We start from the raw sequence: 13,906 nt of genomic DNA, 5'->3' as shown, positions 1-13,906 counted from the left end.
TTAAAAAGATCCTAGGGATGCAAGGTTGGTTCAACATACAGAAATCAAGAAATGCAATTCACCACATAAACAGGGTTAAGTTAAAGAAGCATATTATTATCTCAATAGATATAGAAAATTCATTTGTCAAAATGCAGCACCCATTTATGCTTAAAACACTAGAAAACCTAGGGATAGTGGAGCTTACCTCAGCATTGTAAAGAGTATATATGATACTCCCAAGGCCAACATCATTCTGAATGGAGAAAAACTGAAAGCATTATCTCTAAAAATAGGAAGAAGCTAAAGATGCCCACTTTCACCAAACCTATTAAGCATAGTCCTTGAAACTCTAGTCAGATAAATCAGGCAAAAGAAGGAAGTTAATGGGAAACAAGTAAGAAAAGAAGAACTCAAATTATCTTTGTTTGCTAATGACATGACCCCATATTTAGAAGATCCCAAAAACTCTTACCAGAAGACTTCTAGAGCTCATAAATGATTTTAACAAGGTAGCAGGATACGAGATCAACCCTCATAAATCAATTGCATTCCTATACTCCAGTGATGAGTCTGCCAAAAAACAAATTAGGAGTATCCCATTTATAATAGCCTCAAAAGAAAGAAAAAAAGCGAAAACCTTGGGAATCAGTCTAACAAAAAGAGGTGAAAGATCTCTGCAGTGAAAACCATAGAACACTAAAAGAACGAAATTAAAGACGTTAGAAGATGAAAAGACCTCCCTTGTTCTTGGATAGGCAAAATTAACAATGTCAAAATGGCCATACCACCAAAAGAACTATATGGATTCAGTGTAGTCCCCATCAAAATTTTAGTGACATTCTTCACTGAACTAGAAAAGGCATTTCTGAAATTAATTTGGGAAAATAAGAGACCCAGAATAGTCAGAGCAATCCATAGTGAGAAGAGCGAAACAGAAAGCATCCTAATACCAGATCTCAAATTATACTACAGAGCTATAGTAACAAAAACAGCATGGTACTGGCATCAAAACAGTCATGAAGGTGAATGTACTAGAATAGAAGACACAGAGACAAATCCACATAAATACAGTTATCTGACACTAGACAAGGTGCCAAAAACACATTGGCCTTTTTTTTTTTTTTAAAGAGAGAGAGAGAGAGAATGTTTTAATATTTATTTTTTAGTTTTTGGCGGACACAACATCTTTGTTTGTATGTGGTGCTGAGGATTGAACCCAGCTGCATGCATGCCAGGCGAGCGTACTACCGCTTGAGCCACATCCCCAGCCACTGGCCTTTTTTTATATATAAAATACTGTTTTAATATATATATCTTTATTTTACTTATTTGTATGTGGTGCTGAGAATTGCTCCCAGTGCCTCACACATGCTAGGCAAGGGCTCTACCACTGAGTCACTGCCCCAGCTCTAAAGATAGCCTTTTTAACATGGTGCTGGGCAAACTGGAAATCTATTTGTAGAAAAATGAAATTTAACTCTTAAAACTCACCTTTTAGAAAATGAACTCAAAGTAGATCAAAGACCTAGGACTTAGGCCAGAAACGCTGCCACTGCTAGAAGAAATTGTAGGTCCAATACTCTAGCTTATCAGCACAGGAACTGAATTTCTTAATAGGACTACTAAAGTGCAAGAAATAAGATAAAAAATCATTAAGTGTAATGGCATCAAACTAAAAAGTTTCTGCACAGCAAGAACAAATTAAAAGCATAAATATAGAGCCTACAGAATGGAAGAAGGTCTTTGCACCTGCTCCTCACATAGGCAATTAATATCCAGAATATACAAAGAACTCTAAAACCTTAACATCATAAAAACACAAATAACCCAATCAATAAATGGGCCAAAGAACTAAACAGACATTTCTCTAAAGAAGAAATACAAATGATCAAGAAGTATATGAAAAAAATATTCAACATCTCTAGCAATTAGGAAAATATAAATTAAAACTATATTGAGATTTCATCTCATTCTGGTCAGAATGGCAATTAGCAAGGATACAGACAACAATAAATGTTGACAAGGATATAGGGGAAAATGTACACTCTTACATTGTTGGTAGGACTGTAAATTAGTGCAGCCACTCTGGAAATTGGTATGGAAATTCATCAAAAAACTAGGAATAGAACTACCATATGACTAGCTATTCCACTCCTCCATGTATATCCAAAAGACTTAAAATATTACATACTACAGTTATACAGCCCATCAGTGTTTATAGCAGCATAATTCACAATAAGCTATGGAGCCAGCTTAGGTTCCCTTCCACAGATGAATGGATAAAGAAAATGTGATACACACACACACACACACACACACACACGATGGACTATTACTCAGCCATAAAGAAGAATGACTTTATGGCATTTGCCAGTAAATGGATGAAACTGCAGACTATCAAGCTAACTGAAGTAAGCCAGTCCTCAAAAGTCAAAGATCAAATGTTTTCTCTGAAAATGCAGAAGGTAATCCAAAATAAAGGGTAGGGGATAGAAAACAATAGATGTGTGTAGTAGACTAAGGGGAATAAGGGAAGGAAGAAAGATGGGGTAGGGAAAAACAGTTGAATGAACATGCCCAACTTTCATATGTGCATGCATGGATGCGGCCCGGTGGGTTCTGGCATCAGGTGTATCAGTAGGTCAAGAATTAAACAAACAAACAAACAAAAAAGTAAACTGTAGATGGATTGAAGAGGGATCTGTGGAGTGGGGTGGAAGAGAGGAAGTGCTAGGGATTGAATTGGAGGGGGTTGTGTTCCATGCTTCTGTGATTATGTCAAGGTTTGTCCTGGTGTTGTATACAACTCAACTACATTTAAAAAAATAAAAAGACAGTTGCATTGGTTTTAATTATGAATAGCAATTTTTAAAATATTTACTAGTGAGGTTAAAATGTTAATGGGTACTTGTTATATCTAATCGCAGCACTGAAGAAATATACTGGTGATGAGGTTAACTTTTATTTTTTCATGTATAAAAACATAATTATGGGGACTGGGATTGTGGCTCAGTGGTACAGCACTCGCCTAGCATGTGTGAGGCACTGGGTTGGATCCTCAGCACCACATAAATATAAAATAAAGACATTGTGTGTCCACCTATAATGAAAAAGTAAATATTTTTAAAAAAACATAATTATGGAATGCCGATGTATTTTAGCGAGTGATTGAAAGTAGTTTTTAAAATTCTCATTGTCTTTTGATCTATATTTAGTTGAAAGCTCTTTATTTTTCATCTGTTTCTCAAGTCTATATTTCTTAAGTACACACAGATATCAGTGATTAATATAATATTTATATGTAAAATTATTGATTACTTTTACATCATGTTTTCAGGATGTAGTAGCCATTGTTTGATAATCATCTACAATAACACCAGTAGCTTAATACAACAAAAGTTGATATTTCACTTATATTACACTATACTGATCTGTTGACTATAGATCAGCTGGGATTCTGCTTCATGTATCTCTTACATTTGAGAACCTAACTGAGGGATCGGCCTCTGGGGTAGAACATGTCTCTGTGCAGAGGGAAAAGAGCTTTGTCAAACCACATAAGAATTCTACTTTGATGGAGTATATATATGTCACTTCCAAAACAATTCCAGTGTTTCAACCTGACATTAATTGGACAGAAGACCTTAATTTTCTCAGAATGCTGAGTGATTTATTGGGAACAAGATTCTATATAAAACAACCAAAATCAAGAATGTAGCATAGGAGTCACATCTTTTTATCTAAACTTGGCTTTTTCACTTGCCTACCATCTTTAGGCTTCCACCCAATTGTTGTAAATAATAATCTACATCTAGCAGGTCTGCCACAGACCATCTCTTTTTAAAACAGTTTCACATAAACACACAGGTGAGAACCAGTAACTCAGTCCCTTAGAATTTTTCAAATACTTTTAAGTTTTGTGACTGGTTTTATTTTTTTTTAAGTTATTCTTTTTTTCTCTAAGTTTCTTCTTGTGAATGCATTTTTTACAGGTAAAGAAATTTTTTTTGGAGAAAATTTAATTCTAACTCGTTTTACTTAGCTAATTTCATCATTGTTTTCTGTATTTCTTTCTGGTATGTCTATATATTTGATACTACATGGAAGACATATTGTTACATGGTGCTTATTTCTTGTCCCTATTACCTTTTCTTCCCGGCAGATAATTCTTGGTCTTTTCTTCCCTCTTATCCAAGCTGACATGCAATAGCTCACTCTCTTCTCTCCATATCTGTAGTCTCTCTTGAACTTTGAACAGCAAATCCCTAACTGTGTTATTGTCTCATCAAAGATGCTTTTAGCAGCACAACTTCAAATGCACAAATATGGTGATTTATGCTATTACAAATTCAGGGTCTAAATTTTTCACTAGACCTGCAGTGCTTCCAATCTGTTCTTATATTTATGATAGGATAGCTCCTTCCCATTCTTCTGATGAACTGTTCCAGACATTAATCATGCTCAAGCATGATGCTCAGCCATACTTTCAACCTCTTCAGGTAGTTTTGTGCTAATCAAATACAGATGTTCTGCTTCCCTCCTTCCTGCCTTCTAACTTGCTAAACTCTCTTATTTTCACTTACTTTGTTCCAGATATAGGAGAAAAGAGGTAACTATACTTTTAGAAACTACCTTTTCTGTGTTCTTAACTCTATGTCCCAGTGCTGCTTAATTATCTAATAAGATTCTTCTTCTCCTTGCTCCTCCTATGTCTTCAGTGTACTTTCTCTTATTCATTGTCAGCTTATAAATTTGTATATTTTACTATCTTAAATTCAGGAAATAGCTTTTCCAACTTTACTTAAACCCCTTTCCAGTTAATGTGGAAACCTTGAAAAATACCCATTAATTTTTGACACGGCCTTTTTCTGAAAAGTTTATCCCTTGGCTTTTATAATATTTCCTTGGAATCTCTCATACCTCTCTGCCATTTTCCCACTTCCATTGTAGGATTTTTCTTTAAATGTTAGATTTACATATTTAGCTCTGTCCTCTTTCAGCTTTTTATTCTCATGATTTTATCATTTTTTGTATATAATGATAAAGTAAATATTTTTCATATTTGGTGGTTCAGTTGCCTACTAGACATTTCTGCACTATCCACAGGTGCCTCTAACATATATAAAACTCACACATGCTTCTCTTTTGATGGCACAATCATTCATCATGTCACTCAAACTAGAAATGTGATGTTACTCTTTACTACTCCTCTGTGCCCTTTTCTCACTTGCAGTAAATTGTCATAATGTTCATATTTTGCTCCCTTGTGATGGCTATGTAATGTTCCATCAAGTTGCTACACAATATTTCCATTGTCCCCTTATAAGACAATTGTAAATTTGTAAACTTGCAGATCCTACCTTGTATATTTTCTCATAATTTCTTTGCTATGATTTTTTTAGGAATTATGTAACTGAATCAAAGAATACAAGTACTTTTATGATTTTTATACAGAGTCATGTTCATCCAGAAACCTTACTTGCTAAGTCTGATAAATGCTTTTTTTCTAATCTTGGTTAGTCACATTGAATATTTTCTCCATAATTTGATATCTTTAGAACAATACCTTCATTACTTTACATTTCTTCAACAAGCCAAATAGAAGATTTTACCAGTTATATATTTGTTTATGAGAGCCAGCTATTTGTCTTGGGGGACTTGAAAATGATCTAATATACTTGAATAGACTCATATGTCCTTGAGATACAAATCCTTTGTCAAATTTACATAGGTTCTTACCAAGCTTTAATGTTAATTGTATAGATAGATGCCTTAAAATTTTATATAATAAAATATATTTATCATCTCTTTTCAAAACACACAAACATGCTTTTATTTATTTTTTTTTTTTTAATTTTTATTGTGGGTTGTTCAAAACATTACAAATTTCTTGACATATCATATTCCACACTTTGATTCAAGTGGGTTATGAACTCCCACCTTCACCCCATACACAGATTGCAGAATCACATCAGTTACACCTCCATTGATTTACAAATTGCCATACTAGTGTCTGTTGTGCTCCGCTGCCTTTCCCATCCTCCACCCTCCCCCCTCCCCACCTCTCCCCTCCCCTCCCCTCCTCTCTCTCTACCTCCTCCACTGTATAACCCTGAGGGTCTCCTTCCATTACCATGCAATTTCCCTTCTCTCTCCCTTTCCCTCCCACCTCTCATCCCTGTTAAATGTTAATCTTCTCCTGTTCTTCGTCCCTACACTGTTCTTAGTTACTCTCCTTATATCAAAGAAGACATTTGGCATTTGTTTTTTAGGGATTGGCTAGCTTCACTTAGAATAATCTGCTCTAATGCCATCCATTTCCCTGTAAATTCTATGATTTTGTCATTTTTTAATGCAGAGTAATACTCCATTGTGTATAAATGCCACATTTTTTTTATCCATTCGTCTATTGAAGGGCATCTAGGTTGGTTCCACATGCTACAGGGACACTGCTACATCGATGTTCATAGCAGCACAGTTCACAAACATGCTTTTATTTAATAGAAAATATAGAAAACTAATTTAAGCTAAAGTAGAAATAAAAAGTTTAACACCCATCAGCATTTTAAAAGCATCTTTTCAGAGCTAAAAGATAATGAATTCATAAAGCTCTCTACCCATCCAATAAACAAATGGTAGCTCTGTTAAGAAAACCTAGGTGATTAAAATTTTTTTAATTAAATAGGGGTGCTTTCAAAAATGAAAAGGATTATTTCGCACTTATAATATTTTCCCATCATCATTACTTAAAACTACAGATACATCCATCTCTTTGTAGAGCTGATGGGGTGTTTATTGTTGTTGTTTGGTAGTGCTGGGGATTGAACCTAGGGGCACTTGACTTTTGAGCTACATCCCCAGCCATTAAAAAAAAAGGTATTTTATTATATCTGTATATTAAAATAATTTGATGAAAATTCATTTAAAACTCCTTTGGAAACATTTTTTAGTGCATTATAATTATACATAATAGTAGGGTTCATTTTGACTTAATTATAAATGCATATAACATAGTTTTCTCCATTGCAATCCTCAGTACTACCCACTTCACTTCCCTCCTCCCTCTTCCTTTACTGCATTGGGTCCTTCTAGATATTTAATTAATTTAATTGATGCATTATAGTCTTATATAAAATTAGAATGTATTGTGATATAGTCATACATGAGCCTAGTATGATTTTTGTCAACTTCATTCCATTCCCCAGTTCTTTCCCTTTTCCTGTCGTCTTCCTTCCCTTCCTGCTTCCTCCTTGGTCCCTAGTTTCTACTCTACTGATCTCCCTTCTGTGTTCTCCAGATCCCTATTTTTGATTAATTTTTTTCTCCCAAGCTTCCACATATGAGAGAAAACATTCCACACTTTTGGTTTTCTGAGTCTGGCTTATTTCATTTAGAATAATGTTCTCCAGTTCCATCCATTTACTAGCAAATGACATAATTTCATTCTTCTTTTTGACTAAGTAGAACTCCATTGTGTATTTATCAACTCTCAATGATTTTATTTGCTACAGAGCCTAGCAATGTGTCAAAATTTATCCATAGAAATGTATCTTTGATATTCTATAATCCATCTTTTTCTGGTTAATTTATGAATTTTAAAAATTCCTATTCTCTTTTTATGTTTAAATAAAGATCATTCATTGTGTGTAATAACTTTTCCCATTTTTCCCATTGTCTTGTATTCTCCATTGTTTGGGATACCGCTGTATTATTAAAATTTGCTTACATATTATCTTTTTGGAAAGATATATCATCCATGTGTATATTCTAAGTTCTTTGCTTATATTATTTTTTAGCTATATTTCTGTGTGATTGAATGGATTTACATAAAATGGGCTAACACTAGGTTAATGATATTTGATATTTTGGAAATATAACCAGATTGCTGCTTGACTTGATGGTATGTTCCATTTAATAGCATTAAGTAGTCCTTATCAATGAAATTGGTTGGTTGTTTTCTCTTTGATTCAAGCAGTGCTGCTCAGTAAAGTGGTTCCTTGATAAAAAATCTTCCGTGTTGGGCTTCTTCAGACACATTTATCTTCTTGCCGATTTTTGAACCAGCCGTTAAATTCCTTTTGCAGCTTTAATTATACTAGTTCCTCTGCTTGTCACACACCCCTCTTTTCTTTGGCAGGAAACTCATTTGCATCCCTTGAAATCTAATGTAAGTTTCTGTTTTATGTGTGATTTACTTTACTGCTGGCTTAAAGGGAATAATGGTATGTTCCTCAGAATGGTCAGGATCAAAAGCTGAAATACCTGAAAGTGTTTAGTTTCTAACACCTAATAAATGTGCTTAATAAATGTTAACTGTTGCTTCTGTTATTGTTCATTGTTTACATGTCAGAATCCATTGTGAAATCTTAGAAGTTTTTGATTTTTAATACAAAAGTGTTTCTTTAAATGAAGAAATAGTTCATTCACTACTGGGTCTTCATCATTGATTTAGTGCTTCTCATTAGGGGTATTTTAAATGACTCATTTAATTCTTTTAACATTGCAGAATGAAGATTTATTAAATGAAATGAAACAACTTAAAGAAGAAATAAGGAAAAAAGATGAAAAAATACAACTATTAGAACATCAACTTGTAAGTATTATAGTATAGAATTTAAAATGGAGACTTCCAAATTGGACAATATGTGTCTTTTATAAGACAGCCAGAATTAGAGTTTCACTTTATTTTGGGCTTTCAAACTTATATAATTGCATTATGTTTAGATTATATATGCTTTAATGAAAATATAATGTTAAATTTTCTCTAAATATGAAGTATGCTATCTGAAAAATTCTTCCTTGATCCATTTTTGGTGGCCTCTGTTTCTGGGATTTAAGATGCACCAGTTTATATTCATTTATTGATTCATTTCAAGAAGTAAGTACTTGAAGTTGAGAATAAGAACTTTCTCTCTGAGCGGAATGACACTGGTTATTTAAGCTTAAGTATTAGAGTGAAGGAGATTTCAAGACAGTGTTTCTTCTCTATGGATGATGAGTGATCCCTCAGAGTCATGTTTATACTTTCTGTATACTTATATAATTGTTAATAATTTCAAATGTTAATCCCATATAAAAACAGTATTTAGGAGCTGGGGTTGTGGCTCAGCGGTAGAGTGCTTTTCTGGCATGTGCGAGGCACTGGGTTCAATCCTTAGCACCACATAAAAATAAAAATAAACTTCCAAGTACAACTAAAAAATTTTTTTAAACAATATCTATGGCACCTTGAATGCAATTATAATACAACTTATATAATGTAAAAGACCAGGATAAAAATAACATAATGCATAAAAGCCAAAACAAAATGGAAATATTAATTGGAAGGGAAAAAATATGTATTTTGGGTATAGCAAAGCATTTGAGCAATATGAAATATTAATCTCTAAGTATATAAAAGATATAATGTACTGAACTCTGAGCCACTGAGGTCAGGTTACAGAGATAAAAATTTATGAGTGACTAGAATATACAGATAAAATACTATGATTAAACGTACAAAGAAAATTTATGAATCTGAATAAAGAATAACCTAATAATTCAAACTTAAGTTCTCCCAAATATGAAAGTAGAAAGAACAATAAGACCTAATATTTAAATTTCAAAGACAAGTATCGGCTAACTTTCAGGGAAGGAGAAAAAAGAAGGCACTCAGATTAAACATCAATTTTTGCAAAAATTTATTACAGAGTACAAGAAATTGTTGTGTCTAGTACGCTCCAGAGAACAGGTTGTGTACCTACTATTTTAAATATATCTGGACAGTTTTTATTTATACATAAAGGTAAACTTTCATAACTTTAATGTCTTGAAAAATAAGTCACCAAGTCATCTTTATAGGCTTACTTATAGTGTACTCCAAATACTTGAGCGAGAAACTGAAAAATAACTCAAGAATAAGGAGATAAAGATTAAAATGAATGAACAGGGAAATGGAAATCATCTTTAGAGAAACTGAGTTTTACAAACTTCTGAACCTTTTATTGAAGAAGCTTAGTGCTCATTATTTTATTTTACATATTGTACATCATTTCAGTGTTGGAAATTGCTTGAATTTATAAATCTTTGATTTTTGTGAAATTAAAATAATTTTAAATTCTAAAAATTGTAAATTACTAATGATTTTTGAAGAGATTTAGATAAATAAGTTTCAGGAAAGAGATAAGGGAAGGAAATTAGAAAGAGATAGGGAAAGAAGTCAGACATACTGAATTTTGTACTTCTACAAATGAGTGCCCAAGTTATTCTTTATTTTATTTTACTGTACTTCAGTTCTAATGTTTGTGACATAGTTTGAGACAGTTAATAGGTTGGAATAGTGTACAGAAAGTGATGAAATTAAAAGGGATATAAAGAAAATCTCAGATCTGCAAAACTAAGGCAATAGTAATTAGACCAAAAAAATATGATTTTAAGTACAAATGGTTTTACTTCATGAAAAGAGTTACATTGAGGATTTAAAGCAAAGTGTGTAGTAACTTGCTTTATATACAGGAAATTTAGGTAAATTTTTGACATTGATAAGGCTGAATATAAAAGGTTGGGAGACAGAATAAAATTATCCTCACCCAAAAGTGCAGTATTAAAATTAGAAAAGTAAGTTTAATAATGGAAAAATAACACTTTATCTTGATTTATGATTAATAAATAATAGGACAAATCTTCTTATGCTGTTTAGTTTTTTAAAAGTATTCTCTTATCCACTCCTTGGTTTATATACCCAAAGGACTTAAAATCAGCATACTACCGTCACATCAGTATTTATAGCAGCTCAATTCACAAGCTAGACTATGGAACCAACCTAGGTGTCCCTCAGTAGATGAATGGATAAAGAAAATGTGGTATATACTCAATGGAATATTACTCAGCTTTAAAGAAGAGTGAAATTATGGCATTTGCCAGTAAATAGTTGGAGAATATCATGCTAAGTGAAATAAGCCAATCTCACAAAACCAAAAGCCTAATGTTTTCTCTAATATGCAGATGCTAATTCACAATAAGGAGGGGGGGAACTAGGGAAGAATAGTGTTACCTTAGATTAGGTAAAGGGAAATGATGGGAGGAGAGGGAAGAATATGTGGGGATAGGAAAGATAGTAGAATGAAACAGACATTATTACTGTATGTAAGTATGTGACTACATGACCAATATGATTCTGCAGCATGTACACTCAGAAAAATGAGAAATTATATCCCATCTATGTATATCAAAGTACATAAATGCATTCTACTGTCATGTATAACTAATTAAAACCATATAAAATTTTTTTTAAAGTTCTTAACTTTAATATGCATCTTTAAGAAAAATGACCAGGTCTCTTTATAGTTGAAACAATATTATCTATCATCTTTAAACAATTAATAAAAATTCCTTAATATTTTCTAGCATCTAGTTCATGTTCATATTTTCCTACTTCTTCCCAAAATATCCAGTACATTTGATTTGTCCAAACTAAAATCAATTCTAGGACCATGTATGACAACTGATTATTATATCTTTTAAATCTCTTTTAATTTAGAACCATTGTTTTTGTTATACTTGTGAAGAGAAAAGAACCAGCTGGCCTGAACAATATCTCACCTGAAAATAATTGTATAAAGATTTCAGAAATATGTAAGAGAATCTCAAAGAAAGAACACAAGAAAAGTGAAAGCATTAGACTTTAGCAATATATACCATTGAATTCTCATTTTGATATATTGAACCTAGAAATCACGTTTATTGTGAATCAGCTAAGTATTGTACACAGTTTTTTTTTTTTTTTTAAATATAGATTACTCCAGAGACTGTGTGCATTCAGCTAAAAACTCCCCCTTATAAACACATCAGAATCACATCAGCCCATTTTCAAATTTTAGGGGAATTGTGGCCTATATCAAGAGAACTTTGTGAAACTTACTTGACAGTTCCTGTTCTTGAATATAGAGACAATGTTAGTGTTTTCTCAATATATAAATTTAGCCAACTGAATGGATTCTTTGCTTCTTATTGCAAGCAGCAATGCTCTGTGAATTGAATGTCTTACTAATTGAGTTTTAAGGGGCTAAGTGTCTCACCCACCGCCATCTGTTTGTTAGTAAGAAATGAGAAGTCATTCAGAAAAATTACCAATAGAATAACATGGTTTAGTTATGGACCTTGTTAAAAACAAAAACATTTATAAACTCAAAGTAGATATAGGAAGTGGTACATTTCACATTATCAAAGTTAAAATGGTCTTCTATTTATATTTCTTTATTGTTTTCTTTCTTTATATCTCTAAATAGCTTTTTTAAAAATAGGATAAAAAGTGATCAAAAAAGCTATAGAGAGGAATTAGAGGACTTTTTTTTAGCTCTAATATGAATCAGCTGTATGACAGGCAGTTTCCCTTGGTTCTGTAGCTCTTTATTTAGAATGTGAAGATTTTTCTTGTTAGTTTCAAAAGTCCCCTTCCATTTCTAGCATTCTGTGCTTTTTTGGTTTTGAAAAAAAATGTATTCAACTCTAACCTATGTTTGCATGAAGATTTTCAGAAGCATATAATGACAGTATGAAGTGTTGAATTCATATTTTATGTGAAATATGCTGATGTAAAATCAGATTTGCAGTGCTCTGAGAATATAACAAAAATGTATAGAAGATTGTCTGTTTAAATCTAATTTTAAAATGTCAAGAATTACCAGTTTATTTTCACCTCAGAACACTAGTTAAATAGTAGATAATTTAGATATATATGCTCATTGAACTTTCATAATAATCTTGTGAAATTGCTAATATTGAATTTTCTTTCTTTATGGAGACACAGAAAGTGGTACTCAGGTTAAATGGGTTAACAGTATTTTTTAAAAACCATGATAGACCCAGATTCATATCCTAGCTTTGAAATTTGATAGCTATGTTCTCTTCAGGAAGTTATATAATCTTTCCTAAGCCTCATCTGTAAGTGGGGATAATAGAAGTCGTACAGACACATAAGTTTGGATTGTTAAATTAACTACATATGTAAACTAATGCCTGGCCCATGGGTGTATGATAAAGATTAACTCTTACCAAATGACTTGCTGCAAACTACTTGGCATAAATCAATGCATATCTTATGATGTTTCAAGTTTGCAGTAAAAGCCCCCAACTAAAAGCAGCTTTAAAAAATAATTAAATTTGTAAACTCAAATAACAAAAAAATGTATGGGTCCCATCCATTTTCGTGGTTGTTTATTGGTCATTTGGTTAATAATGAAGTCTAGGTTAGTTTTTCTGGAATACTCTTGTCTGCCCCTTCATGGATAAAAGATTTTTACAGTAGCCTTTTATGTCACTCTTTCACACAGTAATACCCAATTGTGGGTAAAGGCCTGTTTTCTCTAGCATATGTATTTTTTAAATCAGGAAACACTTTCTCAGAAATACCACCAGGCTTTTTGGCTAGATTTTAGTTACTTGTCCCTTCCTAAGCGTAGAACAAATGGATTAACTATTTTGGTTCATACTTACCAAGATGTGGCTCTTTGGAGCAAGAGATAAGGCACACCTCTGCAAATAAAGGATCACACAGGAGGTGCGACTCTGAACACAAATTAAGATCTGTCAGCAATAAAGGAGGCAGATGAAGAGGGAATTATTTAGGTAGTCATTTTGTATCTGTTAAAATGTCACTAAAAACTAGGCTTTCCGAATTATGGAAAATTTAATATTTGCCAAGCATTATTTTTCATGTGTTAGTAGATAAACCACTGAAAGGATATTTCTGGAATTGCTGTTGTCAAGGTGAATTAAGTAATGTACTTGCATTATAATAAGTGTTTTATATTATATTGTCTTTGTTTTTTTTTGCATACCTGCCAGATATGTTAAAAGTTAAGTCCTATTATAGTGAATTTTATACTACATTTTGTTTCAATCACTATCCCATTTTGGGGGGAATGGAAAATAAGCATGTCCTATA

At 32.6% G+C, this 13,906-nt stretch overlaps 1 protein-coding gene across 6 annotated transcripts in view; it reads left to right on the top strand.

The window, feature by feature from the left end:
- Ccser2 (coiled-coil serine rich protein 2) overlaps positions 1 to 13,906 on the top strand; it is a 149,567-nt gene that overhangs the window by 109,111 nt on the left and 26,550 nt on the right. For all 6 annotated transcript variants that reach the window (XM_027939967.2, XM_071611122.1, XM_071611121.1 and 3 more), the window contains one exon: positions 8,489 to 8,575. In XM_027939967.2, the coding sequence (XP_027795768.2) occupies positions 8,489 to 8,575 (87 nt within the window). The remainder of the gene's footprint in view (positions 1 to 8,488; positions 8,576 to 13,906) is intronic.

The sequence above is a fragment of the Marmota flaviventris genome, chromosome 4 (assembly GCF_047511675.1).
Source record: "Marmota flaviventris isolate mMarFla1 chromosome 4, mMarFla1.hap1, whole genome shotgun sequence".
Taxonomy (NCBI): Eukaryota; Metazoa; Chordata; class Mammalia; order Rodentia; family Sciuridae; genus Marmota; species Marmota flaviventris.
This window is presented reverse-complemented; position numbering and strand designations above follow the sequence as displayed.